The sequence below is a fragment of the Dermacentor silvarum genome, chromosome 6 (assembly GCF_013339745.2).
Source record: "Dermacentor silvarum isolate Dsil-2018 chromosome 6, BIME_Dsil_1.4, whole genome shotgun sequence".
Lineage (NCBI taxonomy): Eukaryota > Metazoa > Arthropoda > Arachnida > Ixodida > Ixodidae > Dermacentor > Dermacentor silvarum.
This window is the reverse complement of record NC_051159.1, coordinates 151,642,835-151,668,057: the sequence shown is the minus strand read 5'-3', so window position 1 is coordinate 151,668,057 and position 25,223 is coordinate 151,642,835. Positions and strand designations below refer to the sequence as shown.

At 45.6% G+C, this 25,223-nt stretch overlaps 1 protein-coding gene across 1 annotated transcript in view; it reads left to right on the top strand.

Moving 5' to 3' along the window:
* The window catches only part of LOC119456970 (protein capicua homolog), a 93,335-nt gene that overhangs the window by 19,654 nt on the left and 48,458 nt on the right, over positions 1 to 25,223 (top strand). Inside the window, 8 exon segments of the mRNA XM_049669159.1 lie at positions 8,084 to 8,133; positions 12,357 to 12,489; positions 15,559 to 15,866; positions 18,098 to 18,244; positions 18,246 to 18,402; positions 19,414 to 19,507; positions 19,758 to 19,913; positions 23,505 to 23,569. Coding sequence (XP_049525116.1) covers positions 8,084 to 8,133; positions 12,357 to 12,489; positions 15,559 to 15,866; positions 18,098 to 18,244; positions 18,246 to 18,402; positions 19,414 to 19,507; positions 19,758 to 19,913; positions 23,505 to 23,569 — 1,110 coding nt within the window.

Sequence of the window (25,223 nt, the reverse complement as noted above, 5' to 3'; positions counted from 1 at the left end):
TTTGTTCATTGCCTTTGTGGCAAAAAAAACAAAACAAAAAAAAAACGCATAGTACAGTGAAACTTTGTTCATTCGGATTTCACGCGACTGAAAAAAATGGCTGAATTAACAGATTGTCGGAATTATCGAGGGTATCCAGAAAACAATAAGCAAATGCTTACTACGTCAACACGCTTTGATTTAGTGCATGCACGAGTAAATCCTGTTTCTATTTCGCACAAAACCAGTGTGGAAGCTGCAATTGTCATCTTGCGACTCATTGGCTCTTGCAGTGACGGTTGAGGCCTCGCGATTTCGGCCGCGGCACGCGCCTTCATTTGCGACACAGTTTGCACTACCGCGCACACATCCCAATTATTTTTTCGCCAGTGAGCTGATCGCCAGCAGATTGTCTGTCCATCATGATTTAGCCAGTGCTCTTTATCCTCGACAGCTTTGCACCGAGTTATAATGAAACTACCATTCACTGCAACAACTGTGGAAGAAACCGCAGCCGCTATTAACGCGATTATGAATGCCGACATTGCGGTGCTGAAGGCGCGTGGCTGACGCACATACCGAGTCGTAACGAAAGTACGTTTCGCTGCGACAACTGCGCAAGAAACCGTAGTCGCTATCTACGCGATCCTGGATGACGACTAAGCAATGTTCTAGGTACGCGGCCTATGCGCGCACTGAGTCAAAACGAAACTGTTTGCCACAACCACTGCGGCTATCGACGTGATCACGGTTGACGGCTGCACAATTATGAAAGCATGCAGAATAAAGACTTTAAAGGCACAAATAGGCACGGAGCGTTCCGGCGTTGATGTCATTCATGTACGATTTCCGCTGATGACTTTGGCGATGCAGACTTCGCCGCTTCGTTTCGGTTGGATGCCAACGCTGTTTTTGCTCTTTTGCGGCGCTCCTTCCTTGCCGAGCTCCGAAAGTTGTCCGAATGAACCGATGTGTTGCCAGGTACGTCCAAATTAACAAGAATTTTATTGCATTTAAAAATGCATATGCCTGCCGGGACCAGAGGACGAGTTCGAATTATAAAATTTTCTGAATTAACGAGGTTTTACTGTATATCCAATCCTCACTCAGTTTTTGCCAGCATTGGGCATGTGTCATCTTGTGTGTTTCACAGGTTCAACGAAATGCAACTTCCATGAATGCAACACTCACTCCGAAGTGTGCACGAAAATCCGTTCTTTCGGCTTGTGCCAGTCAGGTGTAAGCATGACATGCTTTTTTACTAGAGTTGAACCCTACAGTAACCAAATCGGTGGGGAAAGCGAGAAAATTTGCTTTCTTGAGAATTTCATTCTTCTGAAATGAGACAGCACAGATAGGGAATGTGCCGCAGTACGAAACACGGAGAAACAGCGTTCTAAGCACACAGCAGCAGTCCTCCACTGCATGCTGTCACCCGTAGACGGCGATGCACTGGGTGCCGAGTGCGAAAGGGATCATCTTGTATTCGTTAAAGCAATCGACCAAAAATACAACCCCTTCGTGCAAACCTATGTCCGGCGACGCCGAATCCGCGTGCGAACTCTTGGGCGTTACTGAAAGCAGCATTCTTGAAGCATGGGACACGTTTTCTCGGATGACTGCTTAGTCAAGGCCGGATGCTTGTCAGGCCATGCTGCGGCTGCCATCTGGGGCGCGATCTTGTACGCGTTCCAAAATGGAACGGAGGCGGTCCGTTCCATCGAGCCACACACGATTGGTCAATTTGAACCGTGAGCCACACACGATTGGTCAATTTGAACCGTGACGATCAAATTGACCAATCGTGTGCGGCTCGATGGAACGGACCGCCTCTGTTCCATTTTGGAACGTGTACAAGATCGCGCCCCTGAAGTGCCATAAACAAGTCCACGTCGGTGGGACAGGAATTTCTTTGTTTTTGCTGAACTTTTCTCAGTGAGCTGCAGATTATGCACTGCGCTAAGACGCAAAAACTGTCACATGCCAGTAGAGACGTGTGGACGTGTCATGTGAGACGGTTGATGATTAAACAAGATGTAGGCCATGACGTGTTCCCGGCGCACGCGATTGCTTCCGGCGCTTGATTTCTTTCGTAAAAAATACTGGCAGTGCCCACGCAAGCATAATGTGGTATGGCATTTGAGCACTTTTTGGAGTTGGCTAGCCTTACGCGAGTAGGTAATATGCAAGGTAACTTTCCGGCAAATTTCGTTGATGCAGTATTGCAGTTCTGCAACATTGAGTTAATGACATAAATTCATATTGCTGTACACGATTTGTCCCAAATTGATGCCGTTTTTGTAGATTTCACAAAAGCTTTCGGCAAGGTCCCTCACATGCATCTAATAAAAAAACTTGCCAGCCTTAACATAAACACTCGCGTAATCATATGGACAACAGATTTACCGTAAAAACCCTCGTATAATACGGACCCACATATAATACGAGGTGTTATTTGGGGATAGCAATAACGAAAAAAAAAATGTTTTCATCCGCATATAATGCGAGTGAGGAAAACTCACAAAAAGCATTTATTTGCATTGCAGGTAACATTCAGTCCTTGTCCGTTTCACTGTCTCCCGATAGCCCCTTGTCGGAGATATCTTCCCACAGAAAGTCATCTTCAGTGCCATCAAGTGCTTTGGAGATGCCGCATTTCTTAAAAGAGCGACTGACAAGCTCCTCGGGGTTGCTGGCCCATGCATCCGCAATCCAGCTACAAAGCACCGCTGGAGAGGCCCGTTGCAGCCGTCCGGTAGCCGTTACTTCCATGTCTCCCGACCTCATCCACTCTTGGTAGCAGCACTTCATCCAGTCTTTAAAAGGCTTGTTAATGCAAACGTCCAGCGGTTGCAACTGGGATGTTATCCCAGCCGCGAATGCTGCCCTCGGTGACGCCGAAGTGCCGCCCTGCGGCGCAATTTCCGATGGTCTCGGCAGCTGAAATAACTTTCCTTCTAAAGGCAGCTGGGTACTGCTTTCGCGGTCCCAAAATCCTGCGAGATAGACTAGCGAACGTGCCGATTCTTAGCGTGGTCAAAATGGCGCCCGTTGAAAGCAGCAGCAACCTACCAACTGCCACTGCAAGATAACGCATCCTCTGCTACGAGTCTTGATGATGATAGCACTGAGCAAAAACGAAACCGAAACTGCAAATTTTAGGCTGAAAGCTTCGGGATCCGCATATAATACGAGGCAGAAATTTTACATGGTAAAATTGAGAAAAAAACCTTATATTATATGCAGGTTTTTACGGTACTAACCACTATCAATCTGTTGTAGTAAACGAACACTGTTCTTCATTAGCACATGTCAAATCAGGAGTGCCACAAGGATTGGTGCTCAGGACGAATTTATTCCTAATTTACATTAATGATATAGGTAATTCCAACACTTCTCCAGTAAGATTATTTGCGAATGATTGCATGATATACTGTGTAATTTGCACAGGTTAAGTAAATGGTGTCAGGACTGGCAAATGGAAGTAAACATAAATGAAAAAAAAAGTTGTTTCATTCACTGCGAAGCTAAACCCATTAACGTATTAGTGCACATTGAATACCAAGCCACTTGAATTTGTATCCAACACTAAATATTTAGGCATTCATTTAGCATTGGATTTCTCATGGAATATGTACATTGATGCTGTAACTAGCAGGCTCATGCAAGACACTCAGATTCCTTAAGCACAACTTGCATTTTGCCAATTCTAATACAAAACGTTTAGCTTACAATACATTGATCTACTCTAAACTGGATTACGCATCACACCCTGGAATCCTCACTAGGCATACCTAATAAATAAACTTGAATCACTTCAGAACACAAGTGCCTGTTTCATAGCAAAAAATTACTCTGGATCATCCGGCATAAATGAATAAAAATGTCCCTAGAATTGTCGTCTCTGAAATCATGCAGACTGCTATCACTTTTGTCTCTTTTTCACAATGTTTACCATAGCAGCCCCGCAATTATTATCTCTTATGAAATGTGCCCATCGAGGGTTTTTGCGTCTGGACCACCAATTCAGAATAGAACCTTCCTTTGCCAGAACTAACTTGTCTTTACATTCACCTTTTGTCCTTGCAATTAATCAGTGGAATAAACATACCAGGAGACATTGCCTGTATCGTCGACTGTAAACGTCTCAAGGTGATAAACACGACGCCAGGAACTTTTGAATCAGGAAAAGCTGTTATGGGACATGAGCAAAAAGGGAAATACATCTATCAATAAAGAACATGCACTACAAACCAAATAACAAACTATAACGAACAACAAATTATACAAAGAGCGAGTTACTTGAATAAATTCTCTAAAGTTCTCTCGCACGATATTTTAAATCCACCGGTGTTGCCGCGTCGCCTAGTCGTAGCTGCTTCCGACAACACATCGATGTATCGAGGATCTGTTGTCGCTGTCGACGTTGACCTGTTCAGGCGATCAGAGCAGTGGGGTGACTGAGGCGCCTGGATCGCCCGACCGAATTCACTAGCCTGCGGATCGTAGCTGGGATCGTAGCTGTGAGTCCGGGAAACGGCGCCGTCAGTCTGTAGCTGCTGTCTTCAGTGGGGCACCCGCTCAGCTCGCGTGTCATAGCCGCGGCATCTGAAGCACAGCTTCCACTAGGTTGCCGCCATCTCCGCGATTCAGCCGTCGTGTCCGGCCTCCAGCTCCTTGTGCCACCCCGTCGTCCCAGAACGTATCTGGGCTGCTCTCTTCTGATTCGTGTCCTTTAGCCCCGCTGGCCACGTAGCTCCTCGTGCATTTTTGCGCTTCTTCTTCTTTCATATTTGTATTCCATTCCTTTTATTCGGACGCTTTCCTATTTTCTCACTTTTTTCTTTATTTCTTCCACAGACTCCGTGTGCTTTCTTGTCCTTTTCTTCTGCTTTTTCTTCTCCCTTTCTTTCTTGGCTCATGACACTGACCATAATGAGTTCACTCACAAATTAGGGTGTGAATGCTTATCTGTACATGTCTCATTTTTTACGCACATACGAGGGGGGGGACCTAAAAAGAAAACAGACTGAGGGGGCACTGCCATTCGTAAATGTAGTACAGAGTTGACGTAGTACGTAGTCAACACTCATCTCACCACTTTTAAAGCGCCCAAACCAGTCGAAAACTTGTGTGCGGCTCATAACATCCTCCTGGAAAGCCTCTTGAAGCATTCGGTGAATCTCTGTTGCAGATTTTTTAAGCGGGAAACAAAATTTCACACACACTCTTTTTTCTTTTAACGTTGCCATAATGACTGCGCAGGCTGAACACGCAAACAGTCAGAGAAACACAACGCTATGCTCACACGTTCACCTACACACTGACACCGTCCGCACATTCGTTTCGTGAAGATCTCTACTAACCCCATCTAGCGGGTGAACTCTGTACTACATCTACGAATGACAGTGCCCTCTTAGTCCGGTTTTTTTTTTTGGTGCCCCCTCGTACTTATATTAATATGTGAAATTCTGCATTTGCTTGTGTTGCTTATACTGTTCACTGTGGATTCTTTATTGACATGAATGTTCAGCCCAGCTAGCTGATTCAGTGTTCTGTTTTCTCCCTTACTTTGAGCATTTTGCATTTTTATTTTTTAATAGTTCGTATACATTCCTGCTAGAACATTTTCTTTGTGTATACCCAGCCTTATGTATTGATTTCATGTATGTGAACTAACCCCCCCCCCCCCTCCCCGTAATTCCCTGAGGTCCTTGGGTTCATGAATAAATAAATACCAGTCATGGGGGTGGAGTGGACACTAAATTATCGCAGGCTTCGCTACGTACCGCCGATATGAAGATATCGTTCACACGGCATGAAACCGTATCTTTGTTCGCCGACTCTCAGATTAAACAAAATTAAATGTCTTTTCTCATAGAAATTTCTTTCTCACAGAAATTAGTTTTTTTCCGATTGCCTAATATTTTGGAAAATTTTGTGGCCTCTGCCGCATTAAAAAAAATGCTTCAGCAACTGTACTTATTTGCATAAAAAGCCTAATTTAAATATAACGAAACTTCTATCTAATGAAGTAAATTGCCAATTTTACTGACTTCGTTGTATTGAGGTTTAACTGTACAGACGAACCCACTTATAACAATATTCAAGTGCCAAGGAAATTCCATTACTTTAGCTGATAATTGTCATAACCAGGTTCCACAAAAAAAAGTAGAGGGCACAAACATTAAAACATTTTATTTGGACAGAAAGAAGCGCACTCGAACCCACTTACAGCATTACAGGTTTTAACAATACTCAAATGTAACAATGAGCAGCTACCCCACCCTGAACTTTTGTGTGTGTCCTATGGTAAAATAAACTGCTTACTACAATGTTTCCATGCCGCATTATTGGCCATAACAATGAAATCTGGCTACTGGCTGTCTGCACAGAAAAGAAAGGGGAACTGAACAGGGACATCCAGGAAAAGAAAAAGAAAAATGCGACCTTTGTGCTGCGCCTCCTGCTCAGCATGCCCCTCTCTGGTCTCCCTTTCAACGGCGGCAAGAGAGGGTGAAAGGGAGACAGAAGAGGAGCGGGACAAAGGGTGCGCAGCGTAAAGAAGGGTGTGCCATAGCGGCTTGTTTACATTTAACAAGCACGCATGCACTCGCGTGAGACAATGCGATGAGGGCATGTTGTGTGGGGACGCAGCACAAAGGCAGGTGTAACAAAGGGGCTTGCTTTTTTCTTTTTTTTCTTTTTCTTTTTTGATACAATGTCGGGAAGGGGGTGGCTGGGGGGGGGGGGGATGCAGTGGGGGTGCTGCATGAAGACGAATGTGACAAAGAGGCTGATTTTTTTTCCCCCCTCACTGAGGATTTTGTGTTTCTTCTCTCTTTCGGAGCACACACACATCCGGTAGCAAGCGTTAATTGTTATATCTGAAAACATTGCATGGGAGCATTGTAGTAAGCAGTTTATTTTACTATAGAATACTTCCAAAAGTTGCAGGTGCATTGGCTGTTCATTGTTATGTCCGATATATTAAAACCAGTAACATTACAGTTTTAGTTTAGCGTTTGCAACCAAAGGTGAACGCATTACGTACGTAAAGAAATAGCGTCGTTCTCACTGCACATGCTCCGAACGTTATTGGGTTGCTCTGGTTTATGTGCACTATGATAACGTACATTATTTGGCCAGTTTAACGTTCATAATATATACGGATGCTAAGAAATAGCATTGTCGAACATAGCGGCACCAATGGCTCCCTGCTTCAGCGTGAATTCGCGTGATGGCTATGCTCCCACTTATGTTCAGGGCCGGTAACTATTGAAATGAACTTTCGCTTCCTCTAAACTCGCCTGAAACAGTTAGTAATGAGTGCATATGCGTCTAATTTCCGAGAGCATTTGGCGATTCCGGCGCCAATAGGCCTAACGAGACACGTCCTCATAGCAACAACAGGATAGTTGCTAATGAATTGTCTTGGCTTGGATACGTTTGGCATGAGGCACCAGACGGCGCCCTGTTTTATAACGTCCGCCTTACATTTGCGTTCCCGTACGGTAAACTAAAAGTCTTGAAAGGACGCCCACCGTAACGTCCCACAAAGATGCTTACGTTTAACGTACAGAAGGCGACAAATGCTATTCTAAAACTGTCTATTATAAGTGGATTTGAATGCATTTGGAAATTTAGCTAGTGCAGTCGTAAAGCAGCCACTCTTATCATGAGAAGAATCATGGTAAGCCAGAAATGTTGCAGAGGCAAGACGGGCAGATCAATTCCTACACCAGCTCGCCATGACATCCTCAATTTTTACAGCATCTGGTTAGTTGTTTATCACTAAAGAAGGACCACAGATTCAACCCAGCCCTCCTCCACTAAAATGGTCCGAATATGAGAAATGTAGTTTGAAATTTGTAATGTCAGAGTGACGTACTGGCAATCTGAGGTTTCAACAGGAAATTCAAAGAAGGAAAACCGGCAGTTTTTTTTTTTTCTGCTAAATAATAACCTTTTCTTGGTCAAATAAATGAAAAAGACATTTTAAAACAATACTTTACCACTCTAAGCTAGCTGAGCATTGCTCTGTTAGTTTCCCTTTAACATATGTATTTGCACTTAACTTTTTCTAACCTGACTGCCCTTACAGATAATGCAAAAGAAGAGACCCCTGGCTCTAAAAATGGAGAAAGCAGTGAGGTAAGTTTGTTGGTTTCCTTCTTTTGAAGCTGTTCAGGGTGTTTGCTTCAGGTGATTCAAGTGTGGAGTGAATTTATATATTGCATAGAAATACACATGGATATGTTAGTTGACAGCTGTGCTTGTCGTGACGTTAGAGATTGCACCGGTGTGATTGTAGAGGCCCCAAGCCAGCGCGTTCACACAGCTTACACATAGCACGGGTTCTGTGGGGCCTATGAGAGAGTGGCGGATCAGGTAGTTTCACTTCCACAAGCCGAACGCGCCCGCGTGTGTGACTGACTGTGTTTCTGGCTCTATGCCAAGCTCTTTCGGCCGTATACTTCGACAGATTCGCAAAATCTCGCGAATGTAACACTATCTGAAAGTAATGCAGGTTGCTTGAGAATACCGTTCCGGCTGCTTAGTTGGCGCACCGTATTGTGCGCAGCGTGCTAACTGTTTCGCCGGTTTCATGACAGTAGAGTGTTTTAGTTGAGCGTTTATGGTCAGCTTCGCTCGGGCCGATATATGCTAGCAGTTTCCACACAACCGCTTAGCGGGAACGCTAGTGCACTTGTGCACAACGCTCATGCTGGCAGTGGAACGAAGATTGCCCCCTTTGCACCTCTTACAAAGCCAATTAAGCAGAGTGTGAGCATGCATACGCTTTTGTTTATTGAGTGAATCGGCCAATCCCATTTCTATGCTGAAAAAAAAAATTTGAATACAGTAAACGCTTGTTAATTCGCACCTCATTAATTCGAACTATTAGATAATTCGAACTGACTGTCGTGGTCTGGCCATGCAGCATAGGCATCTATGGGTAAACAAACTCGTTATTTCGCACACACATCGGCTCCTTCATCAATAATTTGTTCTGCACACTGCCACGCGGTGATAAAAAAAAATAAACCCGCAATAAGTGGTTGTGACGATAGTGCTGGTCGAAAAAAAGCAAGAAAAAAAAAACGGAAAAAGATCCGTCCCTTGGAGCATTTTGTCAGCCAAGGAAGAGCAGGCATGGCCTTCAAGACGAGAGGATTGCGCATGCTCACTGGGCCTCTTCGATTATGTAATCCCGGACTGTCCGCAAACCGTCCGCGGCTTCCGGTCTGACTAGCCCTGACAGAAGAGCGCGTCACAGTCACGTGATCCAGCTGTCGGGGACTGTCCGAGATTTCGGTCCAAGCACTGCGACCGGAAGTCACTCTCCTGGCTGCCGTCGTCTGCTCTTTGCTACTCGTAGATAGCCCCCTACCCAGCGTTTTTATTAGCGTGGCCTCCGAAATGGTGCAGTCTCAGAGGCGTACGTCGCTGACACAACCATGAAGCTAGCACAGTGTAATCGTAGCCTGAGCGCGAAGAACGTTTTCGCAAAGTGCAGTTTATCACTTCGCGCTAGCCAGCTCATTGCCTGAGAAATTTAAGTGGAATTCCCACATGGACGTAAGCAAAATCGTGGTGGTGGTGAAATTTATTTATTGGCCCTAAAATTGCTGTAGAGAGACTCCGAAATCATGGTCGTGCCACGTCGCTGTTCATGCAGAAAGCATCCGCCTACATCCTCAAAGCTCGCGAGACTGTCTGCTAATTAAAGGCCCGACGCGTGAGAGAGCGCGTGTACACCGTCTACTAATCCTGTACGTCAAAAATAAAACGCTCGAACTTGGTAGCAGAAGGGATCAACATATATGTTAACAGCAAGCCGCGAAGCTCCTATTGTATACCACCCCAGCTACCGGCGTGAAATAGCCGCATGCAGTATATGATTCCTTGCACATCTGCTAGTTTCACTTACCTGAAAAGCAAAATTTACCTGCTTACTGCATACGTATATAGCAATGAGCATGACAGATTTCGTGAAACACATTAAGAAAAGCAAGCATGTGCGTCTGATCGCTGTGCTTCTTTCTTTAAAAAAAAACACGAAGTCTAAAGCTACAGCAATTAGACGGCTCGTAAAAAACTTGCATGATGGCACACAAAGCACTGATGTGACAGAAGCAATAACTCAATGCACAGTAGTTGCCGTCTGGAGCACGCAAAGTACGCAGAAGCACACGGAATCTTTCACAACATGGCGTCAAACACCGCGCTCATCTTTTTAAGACAGCCGTCGTCTGCTAGCTACTTGGCGCTTGTCCGAGCAAACATCTGCTGACAGCTCCAGCAGTCTGCGGGCAGTCCGGAACTTCCGGTCCATGAAAAAACGAATGCGCTTCTGACAACACTCGGACTGGTGGGCGGAGCTTCGGAAGCTGTCCGAGCAAAATTGAATGCAGTACAGCAGTCCCAAGCAGTCCTGGGACTGTCAGGGACTGATAATCGAAGAGGCCCACTATTGATAGTGTGTACTCCCAATCTTGGAGGCCATAGAGCAGGCCACTGGAAGCCAAGCCAGCGGAAAATCCAACATGGCGGCCCCCAAGATCGGGTAGTGTGGCTCGAAATGAGCAAATTAGTGCGGAAAATCGAATTTTGGGGCGTAAGTTCGTTGGAAAAATCTGTTGCGAAATTGCATTAGCTCTATGGGAACCCTGGCAGTGCATATATGAAGTCCAGAATATCCATCAAGTCCGAAAAATCTGTCGGCTACTGTAATGGTGTCGCTCGGTGTCGCGTGCCTATTTTTCAACTTCGGGGAGGGTGAAGATGAAGCTCTGCATCACTTTTGCGCTTTGGAAGACAAACTGATGACAATCACTTTCAGAAAAGAAGCAAAAAGTGATCACAGATAATTTTGGTCAATAAATATTGTGAGGTACAAGTGCTTTCTAGAAACCCAGTCTCAATTCGTACTGTTTTTGAATGACTTTCGTTAGTTTGAATTCGGTTTAATTTGAACTGCTTAAGCGTCCCTGTGAAATTCGAATTAACAAGCTTTTACTGTACTGCAATTTTCGTTATCTCGTGACTGATTAGCGCTCGCAGTAACGAAGGCCTCGCAACTTCCTTTGCAGTGTGGCCATGGCAAGCGTTTTCATCGGAGACGTGCATTTCACTGTCGCGCGCACACCCTGATTATTTTTTCAGCTGGTTGCCAACAGATCGTCCGTCCATCACCATGTAGCCGGCACTCGTCATCCTCGACAGCTTCCGCCACGTTTGTGACATTGCGCGCTCAGCCTAAGTTGCACTGAGTCATAACAGAACTACTGTTTGCTGCAAACGCTGCGGACGAGACCGTGGTCACCATTGATGTGATCAAGGTTGGCGTCCATGCAGTTCTGATGGCACATGATAGACACACGCTCCGAGACAAAACAAAACTATTGTTTACTGTAACTGCTGCCGATGTAACTGTGGTCACTAACGACGCAATCATGGATGTCGACTGCGCAGTTATGAAGGCACACTGCCGACGTGGCATTATTAGTGACGGTAAGCCATAGAATAAAGGTGCAAATAGGCACAAAGCGCTCCGGCGCTCCTATTGTATATGTACGATTTCCTCTGTTGACTATGGTAATGCGGACTCCACCGCTTTGTTTCAGTCGCTCGCGCGCTGTCTTTGCTCGTTTGCGTTGCACAGTTGTGGCACTCGGCGTTTGTCGAGCTCCGAGAGTTGTTCGAATTAACTGGTGTGCTGTCAAATACGTCTGAATTAACGAGAGTTTGATTTCAATAAACAATGCATACGCGGAGTGAGTGAATGACCAAAGAACGGAGGGTAAAAAAAAATGCGGTGGGGCAGCCTGCTGTTTCAGCAGGCGCGCTTGGGTTGCCTAGGCAACAGAGATTTGCTCCCGCCGCTTCTCAGGCGGTGCGCTGTCCGCACCAAATATGTGCACATTGTCGTTCTTCGGCTCTTCTGTTTGTGTGCGGAAAGTAAAAACAGTCGCCGACTGACGTTTTTCGTACACAGAAGTGGGTCGCAAAAACGTAATTATCGGGCAGGCCGGCAAAACAGATTTGACGGTAGAGTCGATTTGATGTTTTTTACAACTCGAGCATCACGGGAAATTCTGTCGAGTGCGGGAGTACGTGGTAAATCATTTTTTTAATTTTAAATTTAATTTTTAGTATTTGATTTAAAAAATTTAAAAATTTTTATAATCGAATACCATTTAATTTTAACGCTTGCAAATGTGTCACCATATATAGAAATTAAATTTATTATTCTTTGGAATAACACATCACCCATAGGGTTAAAGCTAAATTCCCAGAAACAAATTTGGCTGACTTCTTTTTTTCGGTGTTTTGAGGTTTCAACTGCTTCCCACATTTTCAAATGTTTACAGAATCCTACTGTTGCACTTCCCTGGACTGAAAACACTTCAGAGTCTTCCATAGGCAATGTTGGCCCCGGAAACAATGACAAAGACGGAGACGCATCCAGTGATGAGGAACGTATGATAATCTGTGAAGATGAGGGTAAGTGGACTGCTACTTGTCGCAAGTTCAGCTTGAAATCATTAAGTTTGGGATGCCTCTGGTGATAATTAGCATATAATAGCTTGTAAAGAGGGAAGTCAGTGCACTGCTAGTTATATTTTTGTATTAAGAACTAAACATTGATATTGGGAGGGAATAGCTTCAACTTTTATATTTCAACCTTAATATTTTGTCTGACCTTCGAGATCAGTAAAAGTGAGAAGCACAGGCATACTGAACAAAACTATGCCTGTCACTACAATATCTGTGGCATGCTTTTTTGGAATGATATAACTGACTGTGTCGTAGCCAAAGGGGACAGCAGCATGTGACAATGTCTCCAGTGACCACATGATTAAGCTGAACAGCATTATGCAATTGTATTAGGCTTAGCACATCGATGTTACTCTTCTCGTAGAATGTTAGATTTAGTGAAAAACTTTTTACGCAATTCTGAGATGTTTTTTTATTATGTGGGGAAATATTATAAAGAAATGGGAAATAGCTGAGAAAATCGCACTTTTCTAATGTGCTGTCAACAAAAGTCAGTTAAAAAATTGTTCTTTGTGAGGTTGCATTGCACCGTGGAACGTGCGACTTTTCGTTGATGCAGTGCTGCCATCTTGGTCTCGTTGTAAAGAGGAGAGATCAGAACTTCAGAAAGCTGCAGCACCGTATTTTGCCATGCAAAAATAAAAGCAAAACAAACAAGTGAAAAGGGAAAGAGCTAGCGTTGCGATTTGTTACTGCTACTACTTGCACGCAGTAAGCGCTCTTATGCAGATTTTTATCGCTGAAGTGTGTATTTTGATAGTGGTTAGTTTTGCATTTCTTTGACTCAGCGACATTTGGTGATCGTGGTGGGCTGCATCACTGGCTTGTGTTTCTTTAGTTAAGGCCTAAAAGCACAAAATTGATAAGTGTCATTCATAATAGCAGTATGGCCATTAAAAATAACGGTATGGCCATATTTGTGTGCTGCATTAAAAGACTGGCTGCATTGAGTTGATGAAACAATTGGGAGATGCATGTGGTTGTTAAAACCACATCTGTTCAGATGAAGGCGTGCATTTTACCCTGCTGCCACACTGAAGAAAGCCATGAAGCTTTGGCCACTACGAGCACTTTTCAATCTCATGAAATCCAAATAATGAGATTTTACTGTTACATAGGCATATGTAGGAGTTCAATTAGGTGTCTGTGATGTCAGGTTCTTCGGGAGTGAATTGTTTAACTGAGGCAAAGCCTCAGTTCAGGAAAGACGAAGCCATTTTCTTTTTCAAAACAAACTTAATATTCAAAGCAAGGAAAGGGAAGAAAAGAAAAGAACACTAAACAGCACACAGAAAGTATATGAAAACCAAAAGTACAATTAACCCCGTTAGTCCACGCGAGAAGAGTCTCAATCAAAGCAAAGAAACAAAAATCATCGAGTCTTAGTTACTCGGGCACTTGCGTTGACGGCGTGCACTAGCACTTGCGTTGACGGCAGTAGCGACGTGGCGGGCAGTGGCATGCGAGGGACGCGGACGCATGGTAGAGCCAACCCGGACGTCCGAGTCCAAGGTTGTCGGAGTCGAAGACCGACTAAGTCCGACCGCTGTAGCTGAGCGGCGCCCGTACTGGTTCGCTGGCTCGCGGCTTCGCCCTGGCGCCTCTCGCCAGCGTCGTTCCAGGCCTCTGGTCACCCCCAGGTGACCTCTGCTCTCCGCACGGCGGCTCAGGAACAGCAACAGGAACGCCAACCGGAACAGGCACGCCAGCAGGAACGGCAAGAGGAGCAGGAACGCCAGCAGGAACACGAACTCCGGCAGGAACAGCAAGAGGAGCAGGAACGCCAGCAGGAACACGAACGCCGGCAGCCGCAGCTGCCGCAGGAATAACTGGGCCTTACGCTCGGCGTATCTCTCCAGGGACAACCAGGGCCATGCTGGTTCTGTTGAGGCTCTCGGGTTCGGGTCTGGACCCCGACGACACCGACCTCGACACCAGCGATCTTTTCACCCCTGTCTCCGAGCGATCCCACTTCGAGCGTCCCAGTCTCTTCTTCTCCCTCCTCGTTCCTCGTACCACAGCCTGTGGTTTCGTGTCGACCATTGATTGGTCGATTCTCTTTCTCCCTCGTCTGGTCGCTCGTGCCACCGCCCGCCAACATTGTCGTCTTTGTCGGCGACTCGATGGTGTGTGGAACAGACGCTCCTACGCAGTGCTTTGACGCTGTCTACTCACTCATGACAGTGTCATAGCTATTGCTGCAACTGCACTTTATATTCACAAAGGACTGCAAGGTCTCTCTCTTTCCTTTTACATGAATGTGGTCTCTGCCAAGCTCCAGTAAAAATCTGTTCCCTATACGTACATCACACAATTTGCGAGATGACTATACTTTGCCATATTGTTCTAGGGACGTAGGCATAGAAAGGTTTGCTTTATTGAAATAATTGTGCTCTTGGTGACGTATATTTGTTGCAATGAGGATATTTAGGTATCATTTGCTTTATCACTGAGTAATTCCATAGAAAACAAAGCCTGTACACCTGTAAAATGTAGTAAAGATGGTAGTGCTTGGAAGTGTCTTGTCGTCTAACTCAGTCAGTTGCTATGGCCAGCAGCATTCCTGGTACATTCCTGCCGCTTTTTCGAAGGTGATGCCCAACCACCATCACTGCTTTGTGGTGCTGCAGCAGCTCATGCCATTTTCGTGCGTCTGTTCATCTTAGAAGATGTGTATGGGCACTGCGCTTGACGCCACCTGAGCTCTAACTATGCAGTTTCACCACATAGGCACTAACTGTTGCGTTGGATATAACTATGATGCTTGGTAGCCTCAGGGGTGCTATTTACGCTGCGCAGCAGCACAGGCCTCGCATTGCTTGCTTTTGCTGTCGTTGCTTCAACCTTCGAACAAAACTGTAATTAATAAAAGGCAGTGTACATTTATTGATTTGTATTTGTGAATGTGCAACAAAACTGCCACTGCTTCTTAGAATACATGTTTCAATTTTGTGTTATGACCATTTCCTCTGTAAGAGGAATCGACCAATTGGTTTCTCCTGCTCTTCATCCTAGGCGATGGCGATCCAGTCATTGACCTCCAGTGCAAGGAAAGGGTGGTTGAGAGTGATTCGGAAGGGGGCGCCTCTGATGCCTCACCCCGCCTTTCGCCTGTGGGAGCTGGGGCACCATTGGCCGAGGGCACCCATAGGCCGACGCCCATCATGAGGGAGCCCATGTCCCTGCTGGAGGCTACGCCACTGGCTGCTCCTCGGCCTCTGGGCGCTGCGGCCACCGCCTTTCACCCAACAGGCGCTGTCTTCAAGGGTGTGCAGTCTCCGAGCAAACGCAACTTGGCCCTAGACGAGAGGCATCGTGAATCTGTAAGCATTTGTTGGTGTCGCCACAGCCTCGTCTCGCACATTTACAGTGCCGTTTTAGCTGCTTTGAAGTGTTCAAGTGCTAATGGTACATTGTGGGTGGTACCTTGTTGCTGTTCAGCCTCACTGGAAACCACATGCACTGAGTATTGTTTTCTAAGTCACAGATGATGACATGCTGATATGTTTTGAAGAGCTGCACATAACCTCAACACCTGCCTTTGTCTTGCTTATGCCGCAATATTGTGACAGCTACCTAGAAATAAAAAAAAATGCTCCTTAATTACATTTTTTGGCAATTCGAATAATTTCTGCATAGCCTTCTGGGTTTTAGCTGATCGAAGCAAGCTCAGGTACATGTGGTCAGTCAGCAGCACTGTCGGCATTAGCAGCCAGTATCTGTCCAGCTCTTTTATTACAGGTGTCTGCCGTGCATTGAATACTATATATACATATACAGTGGAATCTCGATGGTACGAATCTCACGGGGTCACGAAAAAATTCGTATTAGCCGAAATTCGTATCATCGAAACACAATTAAAACTAGCTAAATTCAAGAGTTGAGAGGTGAACTCACTCAGGCACACGTATGTAAAAAGCATTTACAGTATAGACCACTTATAACGTAACCGTTTATAGTGCAGAACTGGCTACAACGCGGCCTTTTCTGACTCCCGTTTACCCTCCCATAAAACTCCATGTACACGCATACCGCTTACAGTGCAGCCGCGTGAGACGAAATTGCGGCTTCCGCGGGAAAATCTCGCCGACTAGGGCGGTAGCGAGTACGAGGTGCGCCCACCGATGGGAGAGGAGATCAACGAGGGAGATGCGGAGGAGGAGCATGAGATGTGGAGCACGAGTCCAAGGGCGATAAAGTCGTCACCGCGTGCTGTATGTGCGAGTGAAATCGCGCGGGGGACGCGCGCCTTCACGGACAGCGAACGTACAGCGGAGAGCAAACGCGACTTCCGTTGCGCGAAAGGCCGTGGGGGTATGGGAGGGAGGGGGGCGACGCTGTGCTGCAGCGCCAAATGCGTATCTTGCAACCGAGCGCAAGGGCAACTGGCGACGCAATCTCCCCACGCGCAAGGAGCAAAGCGGGAAGGTAGCGCGGGAGGGAGGGAGGGAGTGGGGGGGGGGGGGAGGGGGTGGCTCCTACTCTGCCAACAAATGCGTTCTTGTACTTTGCGCCTGTGCCGGCTGTCGGTGTTGTCGCGTGCACCGTATCTTGAAAGCGATCTCCACACGGCTCTGACCTTTGTATGCGCTGTGCCTACGCCGCTCAGTTTCCGTTGAAGCGATAGACTGCACGAACCTTCGCTTGCTGCGGTGGCCATGCGGTGGAAGCGCGGCCGCCGCAGCGAACGAAGAGACAAAAAGAAAAGCACAAAAGCAACAAAAGCACCACCGCTTCAAACTCCTCGCGCCCAGTCGCGGCTTCCGCGCTGTCCGGCGCCGCGTCCGCGCCTCCGCACCAAAAGAGAAAGGGAAAACGCGCGCTGTTCTCTTTCGCGGCCGTCGGTGGGGCGGCGTTTATTCGTATCAACCGACGCGGGTCGAAAATCGATCCTTAACAACCGTTCTTTATCACGTTGTAAAGTAATGGGGCTCGGCCGGGACCTCAGAAAAATTTGTATCATCCGGAAATTCGTATTAGCCGTGATCGTATCATGAGATTCCACTGTAGATGTCCGTAACAGCCGCGCACGTTTAGTTGTCATATCGCAAACTTTAGACAAATGGTTCGAACATATTTTTGTGATTTCATTTCCATTTGAGTCACATCATTAACTTAGAAGGTGAACAGAACACTCTTTTGAAGAAACCAGAGATACAAGCTAGCCATGTCGAGAGTTTTTTGAGGGTGGATGCATCCTCAAAACCCTCGACCTTCAAAACCCTTGCCTGTATAGCTATCTGTCTCAGCTTGTATAATTCCATGTGTTGGTTTAATTTTGTGAAGACAAACAAATGAACTTTGGCAATAAAGCATGATCTTCCCTCAGGTAAAAGAATTTTTTCCCTGAGTAATAGCTGCATTCTAGCTTTAAAAAAAAGCATGGAAAAAGGTGTTGCTGTTATACACAAGTCCATTCAATAGAGTCCACATTTTCGTGCACATGGCCAAAGCCATTTTGAAAAGCTTCATTCGTCCATTTTTGATTAGCCAGCAAGCTTTTCACATCATGTCGAAACCATTGACTACTATAACAAAACTGCTTCCACCCCAGGTTTCTCCACTGCGACCAATAGCATCCAAGCCTCCAGCAGGCATGGAGACCATGCGGCATGCACTGCTAGTTCCACCCACCTCCACAACGGGTGCACAGTATGCCATTTTGAGCCCACCATTGAGCCGGACTGAGGGCGGTGCTGATCTGGCAGGACTTGTGCTGCGGGGCCCGTCGTTCAGCTGCAAGCCCACCCAAAGGGCCCGGCAATATTCTGAGGCCCGTGCAGTTGCCTGCTGCCGCCACACAAGTCCAGTACCTGCTTCCCTCCTTTACTGTCCAGCCTGGATCTGTAGGGGTCAAAGGTCAGTGAGAGCTTTTCTTTTTAAACAGCGGTAGCCATATCCAGTTTGGATATGTCAAGTCATTGTTGCCTGTGGAGGGTAGCTCGCCTCCTTGTGCCTTTTCCATGCCATGTTTAATTTGTGTCAACTTCCACTATTGTTATTCTTTTTAAAAGTCCTTTTAAATGGGCCCTGAACCACTTTTTATCGAAGTGGAGAAAGGGATTTGAAGTAAAAATATGCTATTTCATAAATACTTTGCCGCAAAAAGTACTACTTCAATGCATTCAGCAGAAGCGGAGTTATTGGCAATCAAACACAGCTTCCTGTGCTCCCGTTCCTTCTTCAATGCCTTGCACTGCGAAGGCTACTGGTAGAGTGGGACGCGGCCACAACGTTCCGCCTTCCAAATGTCACCGTGGCGCGCAGCTGAAATTTCATTTTGGATGTTAACGTAGATGCCACGACTTCAGATTTTAGTGCCCACGACGCGCTGAACGTAAGCCAAATGCGGTTGTCCTCAGCGAGCCGCAGTGCGCTTAGCCAGTGGACTTGTGGCGGCACCCCGCGGCTGCCGCAGTATGTACGCTGCGTAGCCGACTGCAGCTACCAATAGCACTGACGCATGGAAATCCGCTCTATTATAAAATAAGGCGTCCAGGAGAGAGGGATGAGCAGGCTTCTGTTTAAAAAAAAGAGCGTTTGAGAGAAAAGTGACTTCGCACTCTGCTTGTGAGCTCCTCGCACCGCATACGACAGCAAAACTTGGCTGAGATGTTCACAGCAGCGTATGCTACCCGTAAACTATGTTATTTCAACAAGCCCGAGGAGTGGTTCAGGGCCTCTTTAAAGAATGTTCCCTGTACAGCGTCTTACAGCTTCTAATGTAGACTTGGTGAGAGGCTCATAAAAAAAAATGATTGACTTTTTTTTTTCTTTTCTACGTGAACACATATTTTTGTTTCAGTGGCTTTGTAGTGCGCTAACACTGTGGACTTCTTTTTTAAGTCTTAAACACCTGTCATGTTGTAGGAGTGCTGCAAATGGCCATACCATCTGGAAGCATCCAACTTGGTACACCCAATACAACAACTGTCGGCAAGGTCTTGGCATCGCCACCAATTGTGTAAGTCACTTGTCTAATACCAGCTGTGTGTCATACCATGCAATCATCTTTATTTAGCACATACTGTCAACATCCGAGAGGCGTCCGAATTATCGAACATGTCTAAAATATTGGGCGTCCAGAAAATCGGTTGTTGACTGTATAACTTCTTCAGTATGCCAACTTTTGGTTGTCATAGCTTCTGAAAGCTTCTTGGATCATTTCATTGTGACACTTCTTTCTTTCTTCTTTGTGTGTTAAACGCATGCAGGGTGTCATCACCGCATAGCCCATCGCTACAAAGTGTCATCGTGGATGCTGCTAGCACCTTGCAGCCCCCACAGATACACCTGACTCCTGCTGAGCCGTCATCTTCACCACGGATGCTGGCCTCTCCGAGTGCCCATAGCCTGATTCTGCCTGAAAGGTGAATGTCACTGTTCATCTATTGCAAAAGGGTGCTAACTTGGGTTAGCTGGTAGATATCGTAACATAATAGAGTAGCAGTGTTGGTATGGGATGAATGGAAGGCATGGGTGAAGTGCTGACTGTCATCCTAACTTTACTGCACACAAGGCAACATATAAATATGCTAGAATAAAGAAAAGAGGTGAGCAGGAAACAGCCAAGCAAAATACAAAGCAAAATTTTGTTTGGCTTTATATTTTATTGGTTGTTTCCTTCTCTTCTTTGCCTTCCAGTACCTTTATATAGTATCTAGGGCACAGTTAAGTTTGTTTGGCAGTGAGCACATTGTTCCTGCTTTTCGTTTGTTTCGTCCCTTTACTGTTACTTTAATTAGCTATAATGTATACCAACCCAAGTTAGCACTCTCATTAGAATGTCTATGCCTTGTGGGGTCTCACACGCGCTCTTGGGACAAAGGAACGACAACACAGTAGTGCAAACAGTCAAAAAGGCATTTATTGCACCTTTCATACACTAATGCATACCAGCCGAATTACTACGCATAGAACATTCACATGGGCGCGCGACAAATCAAGGAAGTCCCGACTCACCGTGACCGGATAGCGAGCGAATATGTTCGCCCCATGCTGTGACACCATCGCCTAGTCGTTCACGTGTACAGTCACGTGAATGGTGGCATGTTCGTCCATACCGGTGTCCTGCTCCTAGCCTCGCGAGATGGTCTCGCGAAGCGTGGATCGGCGCACGCACGGAACATCCGCATCGCTCACCGTCCCCAACCCTGAAGAGGCAGCGCCTTCGACCTTTTGCGCCCAAGTAACCCCGCCGGTCGCAGCGCGACACTCGCGCCATCTCTTGCAGTGCGCCGCAACCACACCGACCGTAAAGCCCCGCGGCAAAGCCGGATTACAGGAGACAGGAGCCATACGGGGAAAACAATGTCAGGGGATGCGTGAGAGTCGCGCATCCCCACAGCCTGCATTCCAATTTAAAAAATCTTCCAGTCATAAAATGTTTCATTACAATTAGACCTGACCTACTGGAGAATTTTCTAACTTTAAATGTTCATACCTCCTGACATATGGAAGCTAGAGTCTTGAAACTTGCTTGTTATGTTGTATACCAGCTGGTATTAGCCCCGCGGCGAAGCCGGATTACAGGAGACAGGAGCCATACAGGGAAAACAATGTCAGGGGATGCGTGAGAGTCGCGCATCCCCACAGCCTGCATTCCAATTTAAAAAATCTTCCAGTCATAAAATGTTTCATTACAATTAGACCTGACCTACTGGAGAATTTTCTAACTTTAAATGTTCATACCTCCTGACATATGGAAGCTAGAGTCTTGAAACTTGCTTGTTATGTTGTATACCAGCTGGTATTAGCCCCGCGGCGAAGCCGGATTACAGGAGACAGGAGCCATACAGGGAAAACAATGTCAGGGGATGCGTGAGAGTCGCGCATCCCCACAGCCTGCATTCCAATTTAAAAAATCTTCCAGTCATAAAATGTTTCATTACAATTAGACCTGACCTACTGGAGAATTTTCTAACTTTAAATGTTCATACCTCCTGACATATGGAAGCTAGAGTCTTGAAACTTGCTTGTTATGTTGTATACCAGCTGGTATTAGCCCCGCGGCGAAGCCGGATTACAGGAGACAGGAGCCATACAGGGAAAACAATGTCAGGGGATGCGTGAGAGTCGCGCATCCCCACAGCCTGCATTCCAATTTAAAAAATCTTCCAGTCATAAAATGTTTCATTACAATTAGACCTGACCTACTGGAGAATTTTCTAACTTTAAATGTTCATACCTCCTGACATATGGAAGCTAGAGTTGAAACTTGCTTGTTATCAAATAAAATGTCTAAAATAATAATTTTTTAGGCATCTCAAACAAAATGCCAGCAAAAAAAAAGGCATCTTAAATTTTTTTTGCAATTCTAGCCTGCTCATACATTTAAAAGTATTAAAAACATGTTGCACAACGTTGGCGGTGCAGATACACAGCACTCCTAGAACAAATCTGATGGAAGCGTCGGCGTGCAACGCACTGCGTGCTAAGGCTGTGTACCGATGCATACTATATTTTTGCACATATAACCTGCATCCAAAATTTTTTAAATTTCAACTTTCAAAATAATAGTAACATAAAATACAGTAAGCTTGGGGTGCGGATTATATGCAAATTTCACTTTGAGGTGTGGCTTCACGGCAGTGTGTGCAATGCTGTCATGAAGCCAGACTTTTCCAGGCAAAGTTTTTCAAGATCTAAATTTTCGTTGTCGCCTTTGAGACCCCATGTGTTCAAACTCCTTTCTTCCCTTTTTCCTCGTTGCCATTCACCTTCTCGAGTTGCCATTTTGCGTTTCGGCTCAGTAGTTACCGAATAGTGCACACGGGGTCAGCAAACCAGAATTCCGATCACGATGAGCTGTGTAAGCAGCAGTCCTTTACAGCACAGCAGAAGCTGAAGATTATCAACATTGCCAAGAGGTGGGGAGCAGAGCTGCTGGACAAAGATATGATTGAGATGGGCCATGGCTCCATGGATGGAGACTGCTCTTACAAACATTTGAGTGTTGTTGCAGGCAGTTATTTGTGCGAGCTATCTGTGTAGCTTTTTTTCGCGGGGTGGTGTAATTCGGGGTGCGGGTTAAATGCGGAGGCGAGTTATACGTGGAAAAATACGGTACATGACACAAGCAAAAATATTGCTGTCAGCTGGGAAATACACTCGACAAGTCGAGGCCAGAGACGTTTGGCAGGGTTATACTGCAAACAGAGGCAAATAGCGAAAATGCAAAGCAGCAGAGAAATTTACATTCTTTCTACCCCTGGTCGTGATTGGCGATTCTCTCTTTCAACAAAAGAAGTTCTTAGATATTGTTGAACACTACCACCACCTCCTCTCCTGCGCATTTCATTGATAGCTACAATCACGTGACAGAAACTGCAAGGTTAAATGTCCGCACATTCTTTGTATTCAGTGACGAGCACGCAGGTCAGCCCGATGCAGCAATCAGTCCAGAGCATTCGATAGGGTAATAGGGCCAAAAAGGGTGCTCCGCATTCCGAGAGAAGCAACAGTAGAGTAGACCAGGCTTATTGTTACCCACCGTGGTAGCCCAATGGCTATGGCGTTGCGCTGCTGAGCTCGAGCTCGTGGGTTCAATAACGGCCGCAGCGGCCGTATTTCAATGGGGCCAAATGCAAAGTGCTCGTGTACTTAGGTATAGGTAACCCCAAGTGGCCAAATTAATCGGCAGTCCCCCACTATATGGCGTGTTTCATAATAAAATTGTGGTTCTGCCAGGTAAAACACCAGGATTTAGTTAATTTTTAGGCTTATTCTGTGTCGAATACAGAGAAGTGCAGAGTGGAGAGAAGGGTCGGCGTGGTGCAGGGGTGCAGAGCTCATGAAGGGGGCGAGAGGGTGATACTCACTGCTGGTGTTTTGAGAGAGGGCTAAAATGTGGAGGGGTGGTACTTTAGTTGTAAATATATAATGGCTTGAGGTGTGACAGCTATCGCTGCAATTGTGCTGTAAATTCACACAGGACTGATGCTTTTTTGCTTTTCTACCAGGTGCAACAATTCACCATCTGCTTCTCCTAATCCTCCAAAGATCCGTTGTGTCATTCCATCCAAAGGTATGGGCCTTTTCCGCTCTGTGGTGTGTGAAGTCTGTCAAAAGACTGATGTTTTCTTCCAGTGCTGTTTGTAGCATTCTGATGGTGTACTCTTACGAGCATGTCACTATACCCGTGGACAACATTCCGCGGCACTGAAGGAATATCTACAGAGGGAAAGTGCACACGTGTGAATACTCCTGCATATATTTTCGCGGTCTCTTTTTCGTTTGTTCTTGCTGGGCCTTTTATGGTAATTAGGGCTTGGCATCAGCTAAAATTTTCAATTCAATGAACTAGAACCAGCTGATTACTAAATTAAGTAGTTTATTGGAATTGTGGATCTATGTAAGATACTTTGTAAAATATTAAACTTTTTTGTTATCCTTTATAATATGCTTTATGTTACTCTGTTAACGATGAAATGTGATATGTTTAAACTACTGCCTTATCACGGTTGCTAGGGCCTAGTCAAGCTGTTTAAACCAGCTTTTTGCCCTAGCATCCATTTCCAATGTGTATTTTGGAAAAAAAAAATGATTTGATGTTCATGAGCTCAAAAAATTAACTGAAAGTTTATGCACATAAACTTTGAAGATAAAACAAATTCGGCTATTTGAATTGTTAGTTGTGTTTAATAGTATGTCATACTCACTCGGGCAAAGAAGCTTGTTAACATTCTCCAACAGCAGAAAGTTTCTTTGCAGACTTGCTAACATTCGTGCCAGCTGCAGTGAAGAGGTGCCCATGTGGCATTAATGTTGCTGGAACACACATCGCCATCTCCACAATAATTTTTATGTTTGGTAGAAGAGAGTCCTGTTCTTGTCACCACTAAGAAGGATCCAGATCGTCATCAGTGGCATTTAAGATTGAATGGTATGACAACCCAATTGGCATTGCACATCTTATTGCAGGACGCTCCACTCTGTTTAGTATGTCACTGGTCCTTTGTTCATTGACCATGCACCAGCATCTGCTGCAGATACTGGATTTTCCCTTCATTGGCATGAAGGGCAGCATGCATTTGGATGGCTTTTGTTACAAGAGACCCATAGGTGCCATCTTCTTTCTTCTATACCTTACTGTTGAACAATGGAAGCAGGGATATTGTTGCCATTGCTTGGCCGATCTTGCTCACATAACCCTACCTGATCAAGAAATGTTTTTTATTAAAGCGTCAATTAACTGTAGGTTAAATGGTCAATTGCCCTGTCCTACTAATTTTAACTCATTTTCATTGCTTTCTTCCTACTAATAGTTACACTTCTTTATAGTGGTCCTGAAACACTTTTTGAATATAGTAAGGACACGTTGCCGATTTGTCATAGAGGCTGCTGTGAACATGTGAGCTAAATATTACTGCACTCACTGCATGCAGCAGGAAATTTACAGCCTACTGTCAAACACAGCGAAAAATCGCTTGCTCTCGCTTCTGCAATGTCTTCATGCAGCGTCATCGAAAGCAGCTGGCCCACCAGCACTATTGGCTGATTTCGTGATTGCGAGAGCATTCTCAGTAATACATAATTGCTAATTTTTTGTTAAATAAATGAAAAATATATATGTCTGCGATCTCATAAAGACGGAAAAATCATTTCATTTTTGAACTGTGCAAAGCTGCATAGCGTAGTCTACTGGGACGGCCACGGTGTGCCGCAACGAGCCCTCCCTT